This window comes from Lithobates pipiens, unplaced genomic scaffold, assembly GCF_037356315.1.
Source record: "Lithobates pipiens isolate NorthernLeopardFrog02 unplaced genomic scaffold, aLitPip1_a1.2 Scaffold_25, whole genome shotgun sequence".
NCBI classification, from domain to species: Eukaryota; Metazoa; Chordata; class Amphibia; order Anura; family Ranidae; genus Lithobates; species Lithobates pipiens.
This window is the reverse complement of record NW_027507787.1, coordinates 87123047-87148819: the sequence shown is the minus strand read 5'-3', so window position 1 is coordinate 87148819 and position 25773 is coordinate 87123047. Positions and strand designations below refer to the sequence as shown.

At 46.4% G+C, this 25773-nt stretch overlaps 1 protein-coding gene across 1 annotated transcript in view; it reads right to left on the bottom strand.

Moving 5' to 3' along the window:
* Positions 1-1924: 1924 nt before the first annotated feature.
* Positions 1925-25773, bottom strand: part of LOC143929766 (membrane-spanning 4-domains subfamily A member 8-like) — a 100088-nt gene continuing 76239 nt past the window's right edge. The window contains exon 8 of the mRNA XM_077453742.1: positions 1925-2068. Coding sequence (XP_077309868.1) covers positions 1925-2068 — 144 coding nt within the window. The remainder of the gene's footprint in view (positions 2069-25773) is intronic.

Genomic DNA, 25773 nt, shown 5'->3' with positions numbered 1-25773 from the left:
TATTCTGATCCATTTCCACTCTACCCAGAACTAAAAAAGTTTGCCTTTAGTTATACTTTAAATTATTGTACATTGCTCCCTACTATATTACATTTTGGAAAAAAAAACATCCAACGTAAACTAATTCTAAATTATATACCCATGCACTATTGCACAAAGTTAACTCTGTTTGGCTATTATAGATTTTTTCATCCTTTATTACAAATATACTGCGTTAAACATGCAGTAATGCACTGAAATATACTGTGTTAAACGTGCAGTAAAGCACTGAAATATACTGCATGAAACCTGCCCTGAGAAAATAAACTGACACTAAAGTAAAAATGAATGGTCAAACTACACTCGCACTGCACTATCACTAGATTCACAGATGATTGGCTGCATGACATTGCATGGAGCACCTCCTCTCCACATCTTCCAATCAGTGTTGATCAAGTTACCCCTTCTGGTCAGTGTTCATTGGAGCAACCACTTGAAATAGGATTCAGAGGATAGACAGAGCTTAGACTACTACAATGATTGTCAGCTTCCACAGCAGTACCTTAGGCATGAAATGTGCGTACTTACTTTGGTCCAAGCTGGACCAATGTAAGAATGTAATTAAGAACATACCTGGAGTTTAGTTTAATAATATTACACATTACATGAGGTTTAAGTGCTTGGGTTTACATATACGTAGGGGTAAAAAAAAAAAAACGTTTTTAGTGCTATTTGACCTTTTAAACTGCATGTACATTTGTTTTGTGCAGATACAAATATTATAAGGCATTTTTGTTTCCCCAGGTCAAATGTTATTTATACATAATAGAGTGACTCAAGAAAATACCCATAGGCATTCACAGGGGGTGTGTCAGCTGGGCCTGGGCACACCGTTATTACTCAGGTTCCCCCTACTGCCTGGGCTTCCCCCTGTGTTAACCCCCACCCCACTTCAATGCCGTTGCCATCTCTCCTCTCCCCTCTGCTGCTGTGGGGGATGATTCAGGATGGAGAGCAGGGAAAGGGCTAATTAATATATAATTTACTGGTCCCTTCCTTTTCTAAATGAACACACTCACTATGTTCATTCATAACTGCAACATAGTAATCTATGTTTACAATGCTGCAGTTTGCGATGAACAGGAAGTTGCTCAGCACAGAGCACTCCCCATTCATTCACTGTCCAGTGCAGCTGAGGCTGCAGAGAAAGGCATGTGTGATTTGAGCTTTGGGGTGCACACCCTAATTCATTAGGCTATGGAAATACCACATTATGGCCACTAGATGATGATCAGAAAAAAAAAATTAATACTTCTTTATTATGATTGTTACCGCCATCTAGCAGACATAATACATTATTTTCCACTCTTTTCGGTATGAATAAAAACATTCCACTCTTTTCGGTATGAATAAAAACATTCAATGTGGCGAGAAAATAGCTTAATAACAGTAGCTTTTGCTCACATTCACACGAAATTAATGTACAATTAAGCAATTTTATTCTTTTTTTTTTTTTTTTTATTCACCTTAATAAGGCACTGTAAAGTGATCATATCAAACCAAATTGTTGAGTCCTATTCAATGCAGTCACTAGAATAATGCATGACTATTTTCTTTACTTTACACTTGCTTTTCATGTGTTTTATTTCCCTTTTTTTTTTTTTTATGTATTACCTTTACATTTTTTTAATTTTCTGTTTTTAAAATAGTTTTATTAAAGAAATATACAAATAAGGTTTATGTTTTTTAAAGCAGAAAAATGTAAAGCTGCAAAACTTTGCACTTTTTACTCTCTGCACATACAGAAATTTACATAATAAACTTTATAGAGGTCAAACAGCAGAAAAGATTGCAAAATACAATGTGTAAAGGAAAGAGCAATGTTGCTTTATTCTTTATTTCATGTTTATGTGCACAAAAAGCTGGGAAGTTCCACCTGGGACTTTCAGGGACTTTGTGTGATTGTGATTGTTGGCTGATTCTTGACATCTCCTTGGACGAAGTTAGGAATCGGATATTGTGGCAGAGGTGGTGAGGTGGTGGCTGTGGCTGAAACTGGAACCATGACTCCATTGTGTAACAGGAACACCTATAATCAAGATAACACCAAGTTACTGAGCTTTGCACTAATAAAATGAAAGGCAGCACTGAACTTCTATATAATTCTCATTTCATTCAGCAGGTGGGGCTCTTGGCTCCTTTTCACATTTTCCAGATTATTCTTACCTGATTTGCTGAAACAGCCTGTTTATAAAGCTCAATAGCTCCAGCAACAAATGATAAGAGTAGGGATTCCTGCCCTTCACTTTCTTCTCTGTTTATAAGACTCCATATAAAGCATCAATCAGATTAAGGATCTGAAAGCAAGCAGATTTAGCTGCGCTGTCCCTTTTGTCAATTTTGTGTTATAATATTAAATGATAATTTTATATACTTTAGATAGTATCTATATCATTGGATACTGGTCCAAATCATTTGGTGGAGGGGGGATTATAATGTGGGGTTGTTTTTCAGGGGTTGGGCTTGGCCCCTTAGTTCCAGTGAAGGGAACTCTAATGCTGAGTACACACAACCGGACTTTCCGGCAGACTAGGTCCGAAGGGATTAGTCCGTCGGACAATCCGATTGTGTGTGGGCTAGCCCAATCGTTTAAAAAAAATCAGACGGACCTAGACGGACCTAGAAATAGAACATGTTTTAAATCTATCCGACTGACTCATTTCCAACAGACTAAAATCGGCAAAACCGTTAGTCTGTGTGCTGGTCCAACGGACCAAATACAACACAAGGGAAGCTATTGGCTACTGGCTATTGAACTTCCTTGTTTAGTCCCATTTATGTCATCACGTTCAAAATGAACGGACTTTTGAACAAACAGTCCATTCATTCGGAAAGTCCATCAGAACTGCTCCGAAATTCCATCGGGAAGACCTAGTCTGCCGGAAACTCCGGTCGCGTGTACGCGGCATTAAAGTAATACTAAAGGTTCAGGTTTTTAAAAAACAAAAAAAACAAACATATACTTACCTTCACTGTGCAGCTTGTTTTGCAGTTGAGTGGCCCCAAACCTGCTCTTCTGGGTTCCATGGTGTCGGGGGCGGGGCCAGGTCCATAGACGCCGAATGCAGGACCTGGCCCCGCCCCCGACACCAACGTCATTGGATTTGATTGATAGCAGAGCAGCCATTGGCTCCCACTACTTTCAATCTATCCAATCAAGAGCCGAGAACCCCAAGCAGAGAGAGAGCGCATCCCCGTGGGACAAGTTAGAGGGTTCAGGTAAGTAAAATGGGGGGGTTGAGCGGCCAGTCACTCACACTGGCTGGGTGTCCAGTCACCTTTCCAACCCCTATATGGTGTCAGCATACCAATACATTTTGAACAATTTCATGCTCCCAACTTTGTGGAAACAGTAGAGCACAAAGCAAGGTCCATAAAGACATGGATGAGCGAGTTTGGGGGGGAGGAACTTGACTGACCTGTACAGAGTCCTGACCTAAACCTGATGGAACACCTTTTGGTGTGAATTAGAGTGGAGTCTGCGAGCCAGGTCTTCTCGTCCACATCAATGCCTGACCTCACAAATGTACTTCTGAAAGAATGGGCAAATATTCCCATAGACACACTCCTAAACCTTGTGAACAGCCTTCCCAGAAGAGTTGAAGCTGTTAAAGCTGCAAAGGGTGGGCCAACTCAATATTGAACCCTATGGACTAAGATGTCATTAAAGTGCATATAAAGGCAGGTGTCCCAATACTTTTGGTAATATAGTGTATGTCTAAAATGTGAGATGATGAACTGAACTTATGAAAAAAAAAAAAAGATATTTGATCCAAATCTATATATTGTTTACCCTGCAAAGAGCAACCCAATTAAATCTGTTTAAACTTAACTCCTTTGCATATTATATTGAATTAGCTTAAAGTGATTGTAAAGTCTCATACTTTTTTAGTTAAAAATGACAAACATGTTATACTTATTCGCTGTGCAGTGGTTTTGCACAGAGCAGCCTGGATCCTCCTCTTCGCTGGTCCCTTTTTGGTGCCCCTGGCCCCTTCCTCCTGTTGGGTGACCCCACAGCAAGCAGCTTGCTATGGGGGCACCCGAGCTGAGCCACAGCTCCCTGTGTCCATTCCAACACAGAGCCGCAACACGGGTCCTGACCCCTTTCTCTACTCATTGGCTGACTGACTTTGAATGACAGCAGTGGGAGCCAATGGTGCTGCACTGCTGTCTCAGCCAATGAGGAGGGAAGTCCTGGGCAGCGGAGACACTCCTGCAACATCGCTGGATAGGGATGGGAGTTCAGTGTTAGGGGGGCTGCTGCACAAAGAAGTTTTTTTATCTTAATGCATTGAATGCGTTAGGATAAAAAACCTTCTGCATTCACTTTAATGTTGATAAATGTAAAGTTATGCACTTGGGGGGCTAGGAATATGCATGCATCTTGCATACCAGTAGAATTGGGGGAATCAATGATGGAGAAGGATCTGGGTGTTCTGGTAGATCATAAACTTAATAATAGCATGCAAGGCCAAGCAGTGGTTTCCAAACATTTATAGGTAAAGTTGATCCAGGAAATATCCGATTGTTTCTCGGAGGATGTGTTGCATTTTTAAAAATATGATTTTTTTAACTTAATCAGACATACCATTACACAATAGTGGTTGCTCATAGATTACTGTCTTGGCTTGAGTAGACAATGGTTTACATAGATACCATTGTTGTATTCAATTGACAGTTTTCAACAGTCCATTGTTTCTACAGCTACAGTAAACAAATTGTTTGAGATTCTTTCAGCTCTTAAACTGAAAGAATGACTGTTAGTCAGTTGTTATGGAAACAAGTTTGTAACCATTAACTTTTGGTAACAAACTTGTACAAATGAAAGGGATTAGAGTAGAGACTGGGACAGACACGCATCAGGATTCTTTAAGATCAGAAGCCACTCAAGATACAAGAACAGAGCCTGATCCTCCAGAAGAATCATTGCCAATGCAGATCACAAACATACAATAACAGAAGATAAGTGTATTTAAGTGTATTTGTACTGGTATTGTCATGAATAGGGATGACCCGAACACCCCCCGGTTCGGTTCGCCCCAGAACTTTCGAACGGACCGCAAATTTGTACGAACGTTAGAACCCCATTGAAGTCTATGGGACTCGAATGTTCGAAATAAAAAGTGCTAATTTTAATGGCTAATATGCAAGATACTGTCCTAAAAAGGGTTTGGGGACCTGGCTCCTGCCTCAGGGGACATGGGTCAATGCCTAAAATGTTTTTAAAAATGGCAGTTTTGGCGGGAACACTGATTTTAATGATGATTAAAGTGAAAAAAAAGTGAAATATTCCTTTAAATATTGTGCCTGGGGGGTGTCTATAGTATGCCTGTGAAGTGCCACGTGTTTCCCATGTTTAGAGCAGTCCCTGCACAAAATGACATTTAACGGAAAAAAAGTCATTTCAAACTGCTTGCGTTTTTAATGTAATATCTGGCTCCGGCAATATGGATGCAAATCATTGCCCCCCCCACCCATTACCAGCCCCTTTGGGTCTTGTACGGATATTAAGGGGAACCCCGTACCCATATTAAAAAAAGCAAATACGTGGGGCCCCCAGGCCCTATATACTCAGAACAGCAGTATACAGGCGGTGCAAACAAGACAGGGACTGTGTAGATTTGTTGTGTTAAGTAGAATCTGTGTGTAATTTTGAACTGGTACATTTTTAAAGTGTATCTCCAGTCAAAAAAACTATTTTTAAGCTTTTTGGAAAACATAGGGAAGGGTTATCACCCCTGTATAATTTGTTTTGCCGTCCGTCTTTTTTCATCTCACTTCCTGTTGTCTCCTTCCGTTTGCAAGTAGGAGACGTTTGTAAGTTGTATGTTTGAAAGTAGGGGCCTACCCTATATGATCTGCAGAAATGGCGGAACAAGGTGTTGGTGTTGCCACAACATTGTAAGCCCTTAAAGTGACTCTTGGTGGGCGCTGGAGCACCCTGCTGTGAACGATTATATCAAGAATTGTAATTACATGCCATTGTTGAACAGTGGTAGAAAAATTGGGCCTTTGGTGGTTGTGGTGCTGGTGCCACAACACTATAAGTCCTCACAGTTACTCTCGGTGGGCACAGGAACGGGCCCTGCTGTGAAATATTATATCAAGAATTGTAATTACATGCCCCTGTTAAACAGGGGCAGAAAAATTAGGCCTTAGGCACTGGTGCTGGTGCCACGACACTGCAACCTCTCCCATATACTCTAGTTGTAGTGCAGGAATTAGCCCTGTTGCAAAGCATTGCATCAAAAATTGTAATTAAACGCCCCTGGGGGCAGGGGCAGAAAAATTGGGCTGGTGGCATCACCCAGAACTAAAAATGTTCTTCCAAGATATCAGCAGAGGAGGAAGAGGATAGACAATCAACATAACAGGACAGTCACTCAGCATCAGCATAGGCAGTCTTGAAGGGATGTGATATTTCAAAAAAAAAATATTCGGTTACATCAGCTTCAGGTGCTTGGTAGCTGTGGGTGATCCAAGACTGATTCATCTTGATGAAGGTCAATCGATCAACTGAGTCGGTGGACAGGAGCACCCTGTGATCAGTTACAAAGCCACCAGCAGCACTGAAGGTGCATTCCGAAAGAACGCTGGATGCAGGATAGGCCAGTAGCTCAATTGCATACTGTGCAAGCTCTGGCCAGTGATCCATCCTCAAGACCCAGTAAGCCAGTGGATTTTCGGTGGGAAAGGTGTCCAAGTCTGACCTTGCCCCTAGGTATTCCTGCACCATGTAAATCAGATTCTGGCGATGGTTGCTGGAACTGATCATACCTTGGGGCTGCAGACTAAAAAATTGTCTGAACGCATCGGTCAGACGGCCACCTTCTCCACCGCTCCTTCTGACCGATGTCTCAGCAACACGTTGTCCAGGACCAGGAGTTTGTAACCTCCCAGTCTCTGGGAACGCGTTGCACAGACATTTCTGCAATGCCTCCCGGAGATGTCTCATCCTCTGCTCCCTCTGCGACGGCAAGATAAGGTTGGCAACCTTACCCTTGTACCGTGAATCAAGGAGAGTGGCCAGCCAGTAATGGTCCCTCTCCTTGATCCAAAGAATGTGAGGATCCTTCTGCAGGCTTTGCAGGATCAGGGAGGCCATGCAGCGTAATTTAGCTGAGGCATTCGGTCCGGAGTCCTCTGGGTCACTAAGGACAACATGATCCGCAGCTACCTCCTCCCAGCCATTTCTTGGGACTGTAAATTATCCCTACAAGACTGCTGCTGATGCTGAGTGCCAGCCTCCACCTCCATGCTGACACAATCATCCTCCTCCTCCTCCTCTTCCTGTGTGATGGGTGGGACAGCAGGAACACTGTCTGGATAAAGGGGGCCTTGAGAGGCAAGGAAGTCCTCCTCTTCCTGCCTCTGTTCTGCCTCAAGTGCCCCGTCCATTATCCCACGCAACATATGCTCCAAGAGGTGGACAAGAGGTACAGTGTCACTGATGCATGCACTGTCACTGCTCACCATCCTTGTGGCCTCCTCAAACGGTGACAGGACAGTGCATGCATCCCTGATCATGCCCCACTGGCGTGGTGAGAAAAAACCGAGCTCCCCTGACTCTGTCCTGGTGCCGTAGTCGCACAGGTACTCATTGATGGCCCTCTGCTGCGTGTGCAGCCGCTGCAGCATGGCCAACGTTGAGTTTCACCTGGTGGGCATGTCACATATAAGGCGGTTCTTGGGCAGGTTCAACTCCTTTTGGAGCTCAGCCAGCCGAGCACAGGCTTTAAATGATCGGCGGAAATGCACACAAACTTTCCTGGCCTGCTTCATGACATCCTGTAAGCCCGGGTACCTGCCCAAGAACCGCTGCACCACCATCTTAAGGACGTGAGCCACACAGGGCACATGGGTCAGTTGTCCCTGTCGGAGGGCGCAGAGGAGGTTGGTGCCATTGTCGCAAACCACCATTCCTGGCTTAAGCTGGCATGGCGTCAACCACCTCTCGGCCTGCCCCTGCAGAGCTGACAAAATATCTGCCCCAGTGTGGCTCCTGGCCCCCCAACAAACCAGCGCAAGCACGGCATGGATCGTTTTGACTGTGTACTTGCATAGCCCCTGGAACGCCTACGGAGCACCGCTGGTTCTGAGGACAGAGCACTGGAAGAGGCCATGGAAGAAAGAAGAAGAGGAGGGGGTGGAGGAGAGAGGTGTGTCACAATCAATAGTAGCATTTTGGAGGCGTGGTGGCGGAACAACCTCCAACAATACTGCACCTTGTCCTGCATCCTTCCCAGCTGCCAGAAGAGTGACCCAATAGGCCGTAAAAGACAGGTTACGTCCCTGTCCATGCCTGCTGGACCATGAGTCAGCGGTAATATGCACCTTACCGCTGACCACCCTGTCCAGCGAGGCAAGGACATTGCCTTCCACATGCCGGTAGAGAGCCGGAATCGCCTTCCGTGAGAAAAAGTGGCGTTTGGGGACCTGCCACTGAGGAACCGCACATTGTACAAACTCACGGAAGGGGGCCGAGTCTACCAACTGAAAAGGCAGCAGTTGAAGTGCTAGCAATTTAGCCAAGCTAGCATTCAACCGCTGGGCATGTGGATGGCTGGGAGTGAACTTCTTTCGACGGTCCAGCAGCTGGGGCAGGGAAATTTGCCTGCTATAATCGGACGTGGGTATACTGCTAGCAGAGTGCCCGGAAGCACTTGGCTGTGACACACCTAATTCTACACCTTCATTCCTTTTAGAGCAGGTTTCAGAGAGGACTGAAGGTCTAGTGGGGTTGGAGATCCCAGCTGATGAGGAGCAAGGAGAGGTCCGCTTTGTTCTTTGTTGTGGGTCTTTGAGGTACGCCTGCCAACAAGCTGCATGGCAGGTCAACATATGTCTGGTCAAGCATGTGGTGCCCAAGCGGCTGATGTTTTGGCCACGTGAGATACGCTTGAGACATATGTTGCAAATAGCAGCAGTGCAATCTGATGCACTCATCTCAAAAAAGGCCCATATCAAAGAACTTTTAGATTAACGCGCAGAGGCAGTGCCCTGCACAGGCGGAGCTCTGCGGTGTGATTCAGTCGGTGTGCTGCCCCTAAGGTAGCCCCCGGAGGGCATCCTGCCTCATTGGACATGTGCCTCCTCCTCCTCCCTCCTACCAGGCACCCACGTGGAGTCAGTGCCCTCATCATCCCCTCCCTCTTCATCGCTGGAGCAAACCTGGCAGTATGCTGCAGCTTGTGGAACATGACTGCCAGATTGCTGTCCTTCTTGAGCATCCCCTCTCTCTGCACTCACGCTACTGCCTTCCTCTAGCTGAGTATCATCATCAGAGCCTACAAAACACAGGGCATCCTCCTGGAGCATGTACCCAACACTGTGCTCAAAGAGTTCAGGAGACTCCTCAGGAGCACGTGGTGGGTCTAAGGAAGGAGTCACTGATGATGACATTGAGAGGAGGGAAGACGATGCGTTGGCAGCTGCTTTGCTAGTACCCTGAGCCTGGGTGAGAGAGGATGAGGAGGATGAAGAGGGCTTGGTCATCCACTCTACCAAGTCTTCGGCATGTTGCGGCTCAACATGTCCAGCTGCCGAAAAGAAGGACAAGCGTGTCCCATGGCCACGTGCGGATGATGACGATGCACCACGTCCACGCCCAGCACTGTTGTCTCTAGACACAGAGCCTGCTCGCCCTCTTTTATCGGCTCGCGCCTGTCTGCCTCTCCTTGTTGGCCTTTCAGACATGGTAATGGCCTGAAGAGAGATGGGAAAACCAGCAATTTGGTAGCGTATATTGTGCTGGAGGCACACAACACCCACTAACTCCTGCAGATGGCAGATGGCTCAATTAGAGAAGAGCTATATAGGTGGATATAAAGGTGTATACTGCGGTTTAGGGAACGCAGACAACACGCACAATCTCCTACAACTGACTGCAAGCTCTATTACAAAAGAGCAATATAGCTAGCTATATAGGTGGATATAACGGTGTATACTGCGGTCAGGGCACGCAGATAACACCCACTACAGAAGAGCAAGAACGCAAAATAGTCCGATAAATAACGAACGGTGTATACTGTGTTGAAGGTACACAGAGAACACCCACTAACTCCTACAGACGCCAACACACTACACAAGGCCGCCGCGCTGGCAGCCTTATATAGTGTGGGGCGTGTACTACACAGCCTAAGCTATGATTGGCCACAGGCATCCTGGCTCTCCTCGCTGCCAGCGCTATGATTGGCCAAGCATGCGGGGTCACAGTGCATGCTTGGCCAATCATGAGCCAGCAATGCACTACGATGGCGCAGTGCATTGTGGGCCATGAGTGCCACACGAATTTGGCCTGAACGGTCCATAACGTTCGGTATTCGCCGAACGGATGAACAGCCGATGTTCGTGTCGAACGTATGTTCGACTCGAACACGAAGCTCATCCCTAGTCATGAACTAGAAGTGACCAGAATGTGACTGCGACAGAGTGAACCAGACGTAAATAGGTGAAAGTAAGTTTATTCGAGTAAATGCATATAAATGTGAACACACCACCAATACAAACTGAGTGAACAAACCAAACAACCAGACAGTGAAGATAAACAAACAATAGTACCAGAATCCTAGTCAAGCCAGGCCAGGGTCATAAAGGGATCAGGTTGCAACAGGTTCAGGAGGCAGGATGCCGAAAACAAGGATCAGGTATCAGGTATACAGGCTGCAGGTCAGGGCACAAGGACAATACCAGGGCAAGGTGTGTGTGCACTTGCCTTGTATTTATACAATGGCTGCTATCAGTCATGTGACGCCTGACTGCAGAAGGTAATACCTGCTCCACACTGCCAGGATCCCTCCGCTGGTGGACGCCAGTACTGCGGACCAGAGGTGACATAATTCCAGCAGGGAAAAGCTCTTCTGACAGCTCCAAACTGCCAGGAGACACCTGCTGGTGGATCTCAGTACTGCACGCCAAATAATCGATATCAGCGGAGGGAACCTTTCCTGACAGGTATAGACTATAGGCTGATCATTTGCTAGGGCTTTTGCTTGTTATAGATATCTGTCAGTCTTATATTGTATTCCTAATATTGTAATAGTTTTGTATGTACAGCATCTTTGTATAGTAAAAGCACATTTACACACTGCAAAAGTCTCAGCTTCCTTGCTTATCCCTTTCCCGCCGAGCGTACGCAAATATGCGTACTCGGCTTCCGGGGGTATACCGGGATGATGCCCGCACCTGCAGGCATCATCCCGGTACCGTTTTCTTCAGCAGGCGATTGGCTTTCCAGCCATAACAACCGATGCGGCTAAAAGCCGCTCGGCTGTTATGCCGGAGGAGCGGGAGGGGACGTCCCCCCTCCCGCCGCCTCCCGCCGCTGTTACCGGTGCTCCCGTTCGATCGGGAGCACCGATTCAAGTTGCGCTGCCTCCGGCTGCTGGGGAGGAACTGGAACGAAGCCGTAATCGGCTTCGTTCCAGTCTCCTCATAGTAAACACGGAAGCGACGTCATGACGTCACTTCCCGTTTACTCGGCTGCCAATGGCGCCGGTTTTAAAAAAATATACGGTATTCAGAATGGCCGTTTTCGGCGATCTGAATACATTGAAGTGTAAAGGAGGGGTGGGGGGTCTTTTAGACCCCCGATCCCTCCATAAAGAGTACCTGTCACCACCTATTACCGTCACAAGGGATGTTTACATTCCTTGTGACAGCAATAAAAGTGATCAATATTTTATTTATTTTTTTAAAACAATTTAGTCATTTTAAAATAAATAAAAAAAATAAAAAAAGAAAAATTTTTTTTTTTAAAGCGCCCGCCGTCCCCGCAAGCTCCCAAAGCAAAGAAAACGCATACGGAAGTCGCGCCCGCGTATGTAAACGGTGTTCAAATCACACATGTGAGGTATTGCCGCGATCGTCAGAGCGAGAGCAATAATTCTAGCACTAGGCCTCCTCTGTAACGCTAACCTGGTAACCGTAAACATTTTTTAAAGCGTCGCCTATTGAGATTTTTAGGTACCGTACTTTGTCGTCAATCCACAAGTGCGTGCGATTATAAAGTGTGACATGTTTGGTATCTATTTACTCGGCGTAACATTATCTTTCACATTATGCAAAAAAATTGGGCTAATTTTACTGTTTTTTTTTTTTTTAATTCATGAAAGTGTCCCTTTTCCCAAAAAGTTGCGTTTAAAACACCGCTGCGCAAATACCGTGTGACATAAAATATTGAAACAATCGCCGTTTTATTCTCTAGAGCCTCTGATAAAAAATATATATATATATAATGTTTGGGGATTCCAAGTAATTTTCTAGCAAAAAATATGTATTTTAACTTGTAAACACCAAATGCAGAAAATAGGCTTAGTCATGAAAGGGTTATACCACAGAGTAACCTTGCTAGATACACACAAGCAAAACAGGGGATCAGGAAGGAATATTTTCCCCCTGCTGGAGCAAATTGGACCATGCTCTGCTGGTATTTTTGCCGTCCTCTGGATAAACTTTGAGTATGGGATTGTATTTATTTTTTCCTTTTTATTGGTTGAACTAAATTAGGGATATGCAATCAGCAGACCTCCAGCTGTTGCAGAACTACAAGTTCCATGAGGCATAGCAACACTCTGACAGCTACAACAAGCATGACACCCAGAGGCATGATGGGACCTTTAGTTTTACAACAGCTGGAGGTCCGCTAATTGCGTATAACTGAACTAGATGGACTTGTGTCTTCTTTCAACCAGACTATGTAGAAGCAAAGTACACTAGCAATGGCAAACAATTAGAATATATCTTGTTTGCCTTCATTAAAATAAACTTTAGCTGGTTATTATGAGTTTTGGCACTTGTGCTTTATTCCTGTTTGACTAATGCCACGTACACACGACCAGACTTTTCGACAGACTAGATCCGACGGTCTTCCCGACGGACTTTCGGCTGAGTTCCGATGGACTTTCCAAATGAACGGACTTGGCCACACACAATCACACCAAAGTCCGATGGATTTGAATGTGATGACGTACGACTGGACTAGAATAAGGAAGTTCATAGCCAGTAGTCAATAGCTGCCCTAGTGTTGGTTTTTGTCCATCAGACTAGCATACAGATTTCTCATAGGAACTGGGTCCGGCGGATTTCCAGCCGAAAAATTTGAAACATGTTCTATTTCTAAAGTCCATCAGATTTTTGGACAGCAAAGGTCCGATGGAGCCCACACACGATCGAATTGTCCGACAGATTAGTTCCGTCTGACCTTTCTGTCGAAAAGTCCAATCGTAACTTTCTTCTGTAGAAATGGAGCTTCATTAAAGATTGAGAGCAAGGGTAGCTAAGAGTAGCTAACAGCATGCCCAGGATGTAGCTCAATGACACATCATGACTAGAGGTCGACCAATATATTAGCCGATATTTGGCATTTTTTAATCGGCATTGGCCGATTGTGCTGATAAAAAGGCTGATTTAAAACTTCAGCGTGACTTGCAAATAACTTCTGTAATAGAAGTCAATGTAAGTTGCCTGAAGTCTTCCAGTGGAGACTTGTCTCTCCTATCTGGGCAGCCTGCCAAGTCTGAGAAAAGAAGCAAAGAGATACAATGTTTATACTTATTAATGGACTGAACTGGTGTTGGAGTTCTCAGTTTAACCATTTAACCACTTCAATACAGGGCACTTTCACCCCCTTCCTTCCCAGCCCAATTTTCAGCTTTCAGCGCTCTAGCGCTTTCAGTGACAATTGCGCGGTCATGCTACACTGTACCCAAATGAAATTGTTATCATTTTGTTCGCACAAATAGAGCTTTATTTTGGTGGTATTTATTCACGACTCCGTTTTTTTTTTTTTGCGATATAAGCGCAAAAAAAGCGGAAATTTGGGAAAAAAACTATATTTTCTTTTTTCTATTTGAAAAGAAATCCAATAAAATCAAATTTTGTCATAAATTTATGCCAAAATGTATTCTGCTACATGTTTTTGGTAAAAAAAATTCCGTTAAGTGTATAATAATTGGTTTGTGTGATCACGGACATATGTACGCAAATGATCATGTACATATGTGTGCAGGTGATCACGTACATATGTGTGCAGATAATCATTGGGACATGTGATTTTAGTGGGACATATGTGGGGGACATGTTTTTATTATTAGGGACATGTGTTTTTATTATTTGGGGACATGTATGTTTTGGGACATGTGTGTTTTGGGGACATATGTGGGGACTGTGTTTGTACTGTGTGGTGTGTTGTGTGTTGACACTACACTGATGATCAGTGAGTAAAAAGCTGTGAAAAGCAGCCCATACTCACTGATCATCAGCCGGCTGCAGCGATCCGCTCTCCTCACCTCTGCGATGACTTCCGTGTGAGGAGAGGAGAGCCGATTGCCTAGCAACCGGCTGTTTGTTTACATCACATGACGGCCGTGATTGGACACGGCCGTCATGTGATCAGGAGGGCCAATCACAGAGCCCTCCTGCCGATCTGAGATGTGCCGTGTCCGGGTGACACGAGCACATCGGGATCGCGCCGCTGCGCGGGCGCGCGCGCGCGATCCCGCTACTCCTGAAGGACGTTCCTGAACGTCCTATCAGGAGCAGGCGGCTCCCACCCGGCCGTATATATACATTGGCCGGGTGGGAAGTGGTTAAAGACTAAATCTTTTCTGACATGTTTTGCTTAAAAGTAAAAATCATGTATTTTCTGCTAGAAAATCACTTAGAACCCCCAAACATTATATATATTTATATATATATATACATATATATATTAATATATATTTTTTTAGCAAAAATAGCGGTTGTTGCAATGTTGCAATATTTTATGTCACACGGCATTTGCGCAGCTGTCTTTCAAATGCATTTTGTTGGGGAAAAAATACACTAATGAATAAAAAAAAAATGAAAACAGTAAAGTTTTTTTCGTCCAAAAGTTTTGTGAATTTAATATTTAAGATATAGGTTTTTTTTTCATTTAAATTATACATACAAGTGATTGGAGGTTTGTTTTGTTTAATAAATGTTTAAATGTGAGAAATTTTCTGTATCACTTATTAAATAACTAAGGCTGCTTTCACACTGGAGCGGGCAGGCATTGACGGTAAAATGCTGCTAGTTATAGCGGCGCTTTACCGTCATTTTAGCAGCGCTATTCGGCTGCTAGCGGGGTGCTTATAACCCAGATAGTGGCCTATGAAGGGGTTAAATGCGTCCATGTAGCGTCGCTGCCGAAGCGTTTTGCAGGCGCTTTGGCAGCGGTGCCCATTCATTTCAATGACAGGAGTGGCGCTACACCGCTCCAAAGATGCTCCTTGCAGGACTTTTTTAACATGTTGCCAGTGCATTGCCTCAGTGTGAAAGCACTCGATCTCTCACACCGAGACTGCAGGGGAGCTATTTTGCAGGAACTTTACAGGCGCTATTTTTAGCCCAAAAGCACCTGAAAATGCCCCAGTGTGAAAACGGAAAATTGTATACTCACCTTCCGTAATTTTCCTTTCCTGACGCATCTTCATGGCAGCACACACTGGGTTGTGACTCCACCCCCACAACCTGACAGGATTGGATTAGCTATAAATTTGAAGGGGAAACCCCCCACTGCATTCTCTGTATATATCATCACAAAGAGTCAGGGAGGGAATCGTGTGCTGCCATGAATATGCGCCAGGAAAGGAAAATTACGGAAGGTGAGTATACAATTTTCCGTTTTCCTGACGCGTTCATGGCAGCACACACTGGGAAATAACTCGCCAGTCGAGTGGGTGCAAGTAAAAAATAAACTTTAATTCCTTATAACGCAGAAGAATTTGCTCTAATGATAGATCTGCCGAAGTCAGTCATGGACAAGTAAGCTGAATCCACTTTGTAATGGGAAATAAAGGTATGCCTGGAGGACCAAGATGCTGCTCTGCATATCGTCTCCAGAGATACTCTACAATATGCTGCCCAGGAGGTAGCCACTGCCCTTGTAGAATGAGCCCTGATGCCTTCAGGAATTGTCAGTTGCTGGGAGGAATATGCTTTTTTAATGATCCTAACCAGCCAGGATGCGATGGTGCGTGAAGAGGCTGCTTGACCCCGCTTGGAGCCGTGAGGGATGACCAAGAGAGAATCCGTCCTTCTGAACAAGGTAGTAGCGGATAGATAATTAATGATGGTTGACTTCACATCCAGAGGGTGCGGATCCCCCTGATCGTTACGGAAGGATGGAAGAATGATATCCTGGTTGTAGTGGAATGGAGGGGCTACTTTGGGTATAAACCGCTCCGAGGATTTTAGAACCACTTTGTCAGGAAAAAGGACTAAATAAGGCTCCGAGATCATTAATGCTTGTATTTCCGATACCCTTCTTGCTGATGTAATTGCAATCAGGAAAGTCAGTTTTAAGGTCAGGTCCCATAGAGAGATTTTTTCAGATGGAATAAATGGAGGTGAAGAAAGGGCATGAAGAACTACTGATAAATCCCATGACAGAAAAAACGGCTTCCTGGGAGGTTTGATTTTCAGATAGGCTCTTAAGAACTGGACAACTAGAGGATGAAAGGCCCACTTCGTGTCTGTTTTGGCTGATAGGGCAGACAACTGAACCTTGAGGGTACTTAGACTCAGGCCCTTGTTTACCCCTGACTGGAGGAATTCCAGAATGTGAGCAGGCTCTGGAGAAACGCTATCCCATCCTTTCTGTTGAGCCATGGAGCAGAATCTTTCCCAAATTCTAGAATAAATAGAATTGCTCATGAATTTCCTAGCTTGCATTAGAGTCGATATGACCTCTTGAGAACATCCCTGGGCTCTCAGCCTAGCCCTTTCAATCTCCAGGCCATCAGGTGCAACTTCTCCAGAGCTGGGTGCAGGAACTGACCTTGGGACAAAATATCCGGAGATACCCGAAGGGGAATAAGAGGTTGAAGGCTGAGTTGGAGAAGTGTCGTGAACCATGGTCTCCTTGGCCAGATGGTATAACTGTGATCACCGTCGCTGAGGATCTCCGGAGTCTGGATAGAAACCTCGCGATCAATGGAATTGGAGGAAAAATGTATCCCAGCCTGAAATTCCATGGGTGACTCAGACAGTCCACCCCTTCTGCTGATGGGAATGACCCTCTTGATAGGAACCTGAGGCATTTGGTATTCGCTGGGGTAGCTGCAAGGTCTATCTTCGGCATTCCCCAAAGTTCCGTCAAAAGAGCGAAGGTTCGAGGGTTCAGGGACCACTCGTTGTTGGAAAAAGTCTCTCGACTCAGGTAGTCGACTAACATGTTTTGCACTGCTGGAACATAAATTGCTTTCAGGCTTGAAAGATGTATCTGAGCCCAATCTAAAATGGGTCGAACTTCCTCCATAAGAGTGACACTCCTGGTACCTCCCTGCCTCTGAATGTAGGCCACTGCCACTTTGTTGTCCATGCGGATAACTACATTCTTGCCTCTTAGGAGTGGTGCAAAGGCTCGCAAGGCTTGGAAAGCCGCTCTGAGCTCCAAGATGTTGGAGACTAAGCCCAAAGTCTGAAAAAGCCACTGCCCCTGGGCTGCCAGGTCTCGAAAATGGGCTCCCCAACCCGTCTGGCAGGCGTCCGAAGTTACCACTTCTGGATCTGGAGGGACTATCGGCCTGTATTTCCCGAGATTTCTGTGGTGTGTCCACCACCATATTGACTGCTTCACTGTACTGGAGACCAAGATGGTTTGAGGCATCGATACTGCATCCCACTGCCTGAGAAACGAGTTCTGGAGAGGTCTCATGTGCCACTGGGACCACTGTATCATAGGTATTGTTGCTGACATGGATCCCAGTATACTCAGGCAGTCTCTGGCTGGCAACTGGTCTGTTGACAATAGACATGTGTGATTAGTTTCGTACGAATCACTAATTCATACGAATTTCCCTAAATTCGTACGTTCTGGAGGATGCGAAACACGAATTGCCATGCATCCGAATTTTGTACGCAATACGAACTTTTGTTTACGAATTTCGGATCAGTTGTCGTCGCATCAACGACTCAGTCATTTTGCTTATTATGAGGGGCTCCCACCATCCTTGTGCTATGCTGACTTCCTCCTGGGGCTATACCTCTGCTGTGCTCATTATGAGGGGTTTCCACCGTTCCTGTGCTGACATACTGAGCACAGCAGGGGTACAGCCCCAGGAGGAAGTCAGCACAGCACAGGGATGGTGGGAGCCCCTCATAATGAGCACACAGCTGCTCCAGTTTTGATCCCCTGCACTGTACGGGGTCATCGGGGATGTGCGCGGTCACTGGAAATTGTTTGGTGTTACCAAGCATGTGCTCTCCGCACATCCCCGGTGACCCCAAACAGCGTGGGGTGATTAGGCGAAAACTGGACCAGCTATGCATGGCAGACAATCCGCTTCTCTCTTTTATTTTCAAATCTTAACGGAACAAACTGAAGAGAAGCTGATTGGTTGCCATGGGCAACTGCTCCAGATTCTGTTCTCTCCAATTTTGATCAATTTCCCTAAATGTCTTTTTATCTGTTCTAGCAGTCATATGTGTAAATGAGAAGAATGGTGGGGGCACATCAGGGCCCATTGGAGCACATCAGGGCACATTGGAGCACATCAGGGCATATTGGAGCACATTGGGGCACATCAGGGCATATTGGAGCACATTGGGGCACATCAGGGCATATTGGAGCACATTGGGACACATTGGGGAACATCAGGGCACATTGGGGCACATCAGGGCATATTGGAGCACATTGGGACACATTGGGGAGCATCAGGGCACATTGGGGCACATCAGGGCATATTGGAGCACATCGGGGCACATCAGGGCACATCGGGGCATATCAGGGCATATTGGAGCACATTGGGGAACATTGGGGAACATCAGGGCACAGCGTTTACCAGCCAGCATGCAGAGTAGCGCAGGAAGCGCGTGTAATAAGTTCTCTCTCCTCCCTGGTGGCACCGCCTCTCTTCTCGTCCATCCCAGATGATGTCACAAGCAAATAAGGGTAGATGAGAAGTGAGGGGAGGGATTGTGTGGAGGGACAGGGACCAACTACTAAGACCAAATGGCCATCTCTGCTGCAGACAGTCAGTTCAAGGAATGTTCAGAGTGAGGGAGGGGTACCCCAGCTTTGGCAAATTGATTTTCAAAAATGCTATCTATTCCATTAGCTGAGGGGGCAACTGGGATCTTTGGGGTGACAGGATGTTTCCCGTCACAGAAAACACCCGCTCACTCTGGACACTTGTCGGAGGGCAGGACAGTAGCTCCTTGGCAATATCTGCGAGGGCAGGCCACTCCTCGCTCTTCCCCTGCCAAAAAAACATTGGATCTGTGGTGGGGTGCACTGGTGGGGCTGACAAATAGGACATGACAACCTCCTTTGCTGATATGGGTTTCTTGGGGTGCACTATGCTGGAGGTTCCCATTAGGGTGTCAAGTGCCTCAGCCAAGAAAGAAGATGCTCCGCTGGCAGGAGCTCTGCTCACTTCATTAGATGTAGATGATGCATGGGAGAGGGGGTCTTCAATATCTTCTTCCTCCTCTTCCTCTTCTCCCAGACTTACCATCTGCCTTTCCCTCTGACGCACCCTGTCGATTAGTCTGTCCCGCCATGTTGTCAGATCACTACACTGCACAGCCATTTTGCCCTTGATGCGAGGGTCACACATGGCAGCCAGCATCAGTTCTGGGCAAGAGGCGGTCAACTCCTGCGTGCGCCTGCCCAACTCCACCAGAAATGTGTTTAGCAGAGCCAACACATCAGGTTGAGGGCCACCACCAGACAAAGGTTCCTCAGCCGACTTGAACCGCTCCAATTTGCGCTGAAGGTGGTTGAAGAGTGGGAGCACATGACCAATGCTGGCATCCTCGCGGCTTAGGTGTTCTGTGACAGAGAGGAAAGGTTTGAGGACTGCCACAATCTGCCCGATTATGGCCCAGTCCTCCCTGCCTAAAGGTCTCTCTATGCCAATGTTATGATCACAGGCCATGGCATGGAGAGCCTTCTGCTGCTCAAGGATGCGTTCCAGCATTGCTAGGGTTGAATTCCACCTAGTCCCCACATCCTGTTTTAGGCAGTGTTCTGGAAGGCCTGCCTTCCTCTGTTCCACCCTGAGGAGGTGGCTGTCCCTCACACTCCGATGGAAGTGGCCAGCTGTCTTCCGACAAGAGTCCACCACTTTGGACAGCCTTCCATCGCCGCCAGAAATGGTCTCCACCAACCGAAAACTGTCAGTTACCACCTGGTGGAGAAGGTGGGCTGAGCAGCGCACACCCACAAAGCTGCCATCCCTTACAGCCTAGACCATGTTGCTGCCTCCATCAGTGACAACATAGCCAATCCGGTAGTTGCTGTATGCCTGTCCAAACCACTGCAACAACATTTTCTGCAGGGCTTGCAGGATGTTTTGCGCTGTGTGCTTTTCATCAAGCACCTCAGCGTGCAGGAGGAAGGAACGGTGCCCATGTTTGTCAACTGCTGACGAGGATCCAGATGTTTGAACTACATCATGGGACACCTTGGCCTGCCACCAATGTGTCGTCAGGGACAGGAAGGCATGCTGGGCACTACACGCACTCCATAGGTCAGTAGTCAGTTGCACTGCCTGTCCACCTGCCCTTCCAATCTCCTCCTTGAGCACCCCGACACAAGACCTGTATAAGGCTGGCACCACAGTTTGGCTGAAGGTCTTACGTGATGGCACACGGTACTGTGGTGCAACAGCCTGCATCAATTGCTTGAAGGGCTCACCTTCCACCATGTTGAAAGGTGCTCCTCCAACTGCAATGAGCTGGCCAATCAGGCGTGTTATTTTATGCACCTGCGCCCGAGACATACCCTTACTCTGAAAGCCACCAAAATCTTCCAGGGTGCCTTGGCTAGTATGGATTGGATGCGGGATGGTAACAGCATTCTTTTCTGCCTTATACTGGCTGGTGGTGCTGGCACTCATGGTGGCTGTGGCGGTGCCACTATTGGTTCCCCTTTTGGTGTTTGGAGGAGTGGCCATAATACTTTTCTCCCCTAACAGCACTGCATGGTGGTGCACACGCATGTGCTGGTTCATGCCACTATTACTGAGATGCCCTATGTCTCGGCCCAGGCTGACCTCCCTGCCACAGTGATTGCATTTGGCCTTCTGACCGACACAACTTCTTTTAAAATGCTGCCAAATGCTGGAACGGCAGCCACCACCTCGGACACTGCCTGATGGAATACCTTCCACTGCAGTGGTCACACTCTCTTTCTGAGGTTCAGCAGGAGCGGTAGGAAGAGACCTGAACATCCCAGGTATTTTGGGTTCTGTGATGGATTGAGGTCTAATGGTTGCATTGGCCCATTCTGATGCTGGAGGCTTAGAAAGCACTTGGGCAGGGGTCTTTTCAGGAGAAAAAAGTAGTGGGGACTGAGGGGAGATACTTTCTGGGCTGTCGATGGTGCCAACATGGGTAGAGGGCTGAAAATTAAATTTGTCTACAACAATGTCAGGAAAGCCTGCTTCCACCTCTTTCACATTGCCAAGGGAACAGTGATCATTAGAAGCAATAAACTCTGTCTCCTTGCTGACCACTGCCAAGCTCCCTGTAGTGCTGATGGTGATGGCACTGGCAGCAATGGTGGTGGTGACATCATCATGAGCTTCCGCCTCCTGACATGTTTCCTGCTGCATGGCCAGGATTGGCTGCACAAATGTATGTGCACTGGGAACCCCTTTGGCCTGTCCTCTTCCATAAAAGGTACCAATGGGCAGCATGTTACCAGCAGCAGTGGCAGAGGTGGTAGCGCCACTTTTGCTATGAATTGTGCTGCTGGTTCTAGGAGGTAAATCCTGGAACAGCTGGCGACATGCAAATGTCTGCTGTTTGCCAGGCTCTTTACCACCAGCAGTCTTCACTCCCAGTCGCCTCAGCTTTATGGGAGGTGAGCTGAGCTCAGAGGGCGCAGAGACAGAATGTCCCACCTGCTGCTCATGTACACAGCTCATAGCTCTCCCTCTCCCAGCAGCACTCTTACTGCTTTTTTGGCCTTGTTTGCTGCTCATTTTTCCTTTAAAAGTTAGAAAAATGTAGACAAAAAAAATATGATTTTGATTGCAGAAAACTAACACCAAAATCACCAAATGTACAAAAAAATATTATACAAACAGAAAATAACTAAATATTAACTAAATGAAACAAGAAATGAAAAAAAAAAGGATCTCTCAAAACCAACCAAAAAACGAATAAAACCAGAAACTAAACACTAAGAGATGATACACTTGCAAACTACAACAGATATAAACTAAAATGAACAATGAAAAACTAAGGATTGCAAAGATATTCACTCAGATGCACAGACAAATAATTGTGTGATCTGCTCCACTACACTAACTAACCCACAAAGGGAAGTCACATGATCGGGCCTGCCCTGTAGGCCCCAGCAGCAGAAGAAAACCTCTGATTGGTCAATCAAGTCACATGTTGTTTCCATAGTAACGAAATTTGGACATATTGTCATATTGAGGTATATATTTTTTCCTTTAAATTCATCATAAAGAACGTTCGTACAAGTTAACGAACCTAACGACAATTTGTATTTCGTACGAATTGAAATTGAATTTCAGACACGAAATACGAAGTACGAATTAATTCTAATACGAACCGTAACGGAACGAAACAAATTTATTGACGGCGCCCATGTCTAGTTGACAATAGCCTTTGCATTTTCCGTACTTGAGGTCTGACCTTCTTCTGTGGAAGCTGTACCTTGTTTAATTTGGTATCTAGATCTGCCCCCAGAAAGACCATCCTCTGAGTAGGTTGCAGACTGCTCTTCCTCCAGTTGACTAACCTCCCAAATTTCTGGAGGGTCGCAAGGAGAATCTCCCGGTGGAGAGTCAGAGATTCTTGATCCTCCGCTAACAGCAGGATGTCGTCCAGATAGTGGTGGACTCGTAACCCTTTCTCCCTGAGGAAAGCTACTAGTGGCAGCAGAATTTTAGTAAACGTCCTGGGAGCCGAGGAGATGCCGAAAGGAAGACACTGAAATTGGAAGTGGTGTTGATTTATGGCGAAGCGTAGGAATTTTTGAAAAAACTGATGAACTGGCACGTGAAGATAGGCGTCCAATAAATCTATAGAAAGCATCCAGTCGTTTAGGTTTATTGCTAGGAGAATAGACTGTAAGCTCTCCATTTTGAAGGACTCCCCTTGGATGCCTCTGTTGAGTCTCTTGAGGTCCAATACGGGTCGCAAGACGCCCATTTTCTTCTTCACCAAAAAAAGAGGGGAATAGAACCCTCTCCCTTTTTGGTGTGATGGTACTTCTAGGATTGCACCCTTTTGTCTCAGTTCCGTTATATATTTCACTAGCAGGCTCCTCTTGGACAAAGAAGACGGAAGCCTGGTTGCACGGAAGTAGCTTGGTGGAAGACCGTTCTTGAACTTCCATTTGTGACTACATTTTATTGTGGAAAGTGTCCATGAGTCTTTTATGTGTCTTGCCCAAATTTTGGAAAAGCTTTTCAGCCTGGCGCCCACCTGGGCCGGGTGGGCAGGCGGATCTTCAAAACGACTTTGGCTGATCCCCAGCCGGGTTGGCCTTGGATTTTTGTAATTTGAGAAAGGAGGGTTTTGTGCTCCTCCAGTCCCTTCTAAACTCCCTACCAGGACAGCAGGATCTGGATTCCCGGTACTTGTCTGGTAAATTACGCTTGAAGGCTGGACCTCTCTGTGTCCTAGGTCTTCTGTCGGAGGGGATCAAACCTGACTTCCCTCTGGAAACTTTGGAGATGGATGAATCTAGTTTGGCACCGAACAGGTTAGAACCATCGTATGGAATCCGACACCAATTAGTTTTTGAGGCTTGAGCCATAGAGCTCTTCTCGCCGTCACCGAGGCCAGCATTGACTTTGCAGAAGATCTAATAACATCTACCGAGGCCACGAAATCCCCTGCGAGTCTGATCTCCTGCAGGGAAGATATTATTTTCTCCATCTCGACGCCGTCTCTGAGGTCCTTCTCCACTTCGGACGCCCATCCTGAGATGGCCCTGGCCACTGCCGCCGTAGTAATTGCTGGTTTACAGGCCCCTCCAGCCGTGGAATAAGCTTTTTTTAACTCCAGAACCATTTTTCGATCCAAAACATCCCGGAAAGAGACCACATCCTCGATCGGTAAAGTTACGTGACGGGCCAGGCGCATCAATGAAGAGTCAACGACGGGGGCGTTCATTAGGGGTCTCACTTTCGCTTCCTTCAAGGGATACATTTTCGCCAGTCTATTGGAGAGGCAAGCTCTCTTATCCGATCTTTCCCATTCGTCATTGATGAGGTCCTCAAGTTCCTCAATAAAAGGGAAGGTTTCTGGATCCCTCTTTAAATTCGGAAAATATTTCCGTACCTTCGGAGGATTAGCGGCGTCCTCCTGCCAGCCAATTTCCTCCTTAACGGATTTAGCAAAAGGCTCCACCAGGGAAACGTCAAAGCCAGCTGACATATCCTGACACTCGTCCTCCGAGGAGGATTCTGATGCTTGGGTGATACGAGGTTCCGCAGAAGATGTGCTAGGAACTGCTCTATCCATAGCCGGTGCAGCTGACTCCAGCAATGTTTCCCGTACGGACTCCCTAATGAGATCCGTGGCCATTCTAGCATCTTCTTATTTTTCTCTAGTGGCCTCACTGAAGCAGGAACGACAAGCAAGCTTGTCTGGCAAAGCCGGGGCACCACATACCCAGCAGGCATTTGGTGCAGGGCGAGCATGGCGACTCTGATGGTGCGAGGGAGGAGATTTTCTACGCCCTGACTGGCTGCGGTGTGAGTGGCTATGCCGTGAATGGCTATGCCTCCGGTGGCATGAAGGGGATCTTGAGCGGCTTCTACGAGATTTCCTGCTTGAGGTATGGCTGGATATTCTCTAGAACTTGCCGTTCTTGACTCAGCCGGGCTGTCGGAATAAAAAAGGGCAGCACTAAGCATCTGGCACTCTTTTGATCTCCCCTTCAATACGTACCTAACCGGTAAAGCCTCTTACCTAACTTGCTGATGGTGGTCTGCGTGGGCAGTGGACTCCATAAGGAAAGGGTACAGGATGGTCTAAAACAGGGGTCTTCAAACTATGGCCCTCCAGTTGTTCAGGAACTACAATTCCCATCATGCCTAGTCATGTCTGTGAATGTCAGAGTTTTACAATGCCTCATGGGATGTGTAGTTCTACAACAGCTGGAGGGCCGTAGTTTGAGGATCCCTGGTCTAAAACGTAAGAAGGAACACATAAGCAGGAAGAGGGAAGCAGCAAGGAAAGCCTAGGAACAAAAATCCTAAGACTGGGCATGCGCAGTGCGGCGGAACGAACGGCGCACGGGAGGGATAATAGGTATCAGCAAGACCTGCTCCCTCCGCTGGAGATAAAGAAGGTATATAAAAAATTTTCAAAGTTAAATAAAACCTGAGCTCTAGTCTCAGTAGCAGAATTCTGAAAGGAAAGTAAATAAGAAAAAAAGGGAGAAAAGACAAGAAAAAGGGAATCCACTGCAAAGAAAGCTTCTTTAAAGCTTTATCAAAATGCCAGTAAAAACACCCCTTGAGACCACCAGAGCGGGGGGCTCCCTCCATAGAAGCTCCTTTAGAGACTGAACAGGAGGGACTTCCAAACAGGAGAGGCTAGAACCTGCTGGGGCGAATGCGGTAGAGGCTTTTTTCATCTGTAACAAGGAAACGTGTCCGACCAACCTGTCAGGTGAGGATAAAAAAGAGAATGCAGCGGGGGGTCTCCCCTTCAAATTTATAGCTAATCCAATCCTGTCAGGTTGTGGGGGCGGAGTCACAACCCAGTGTG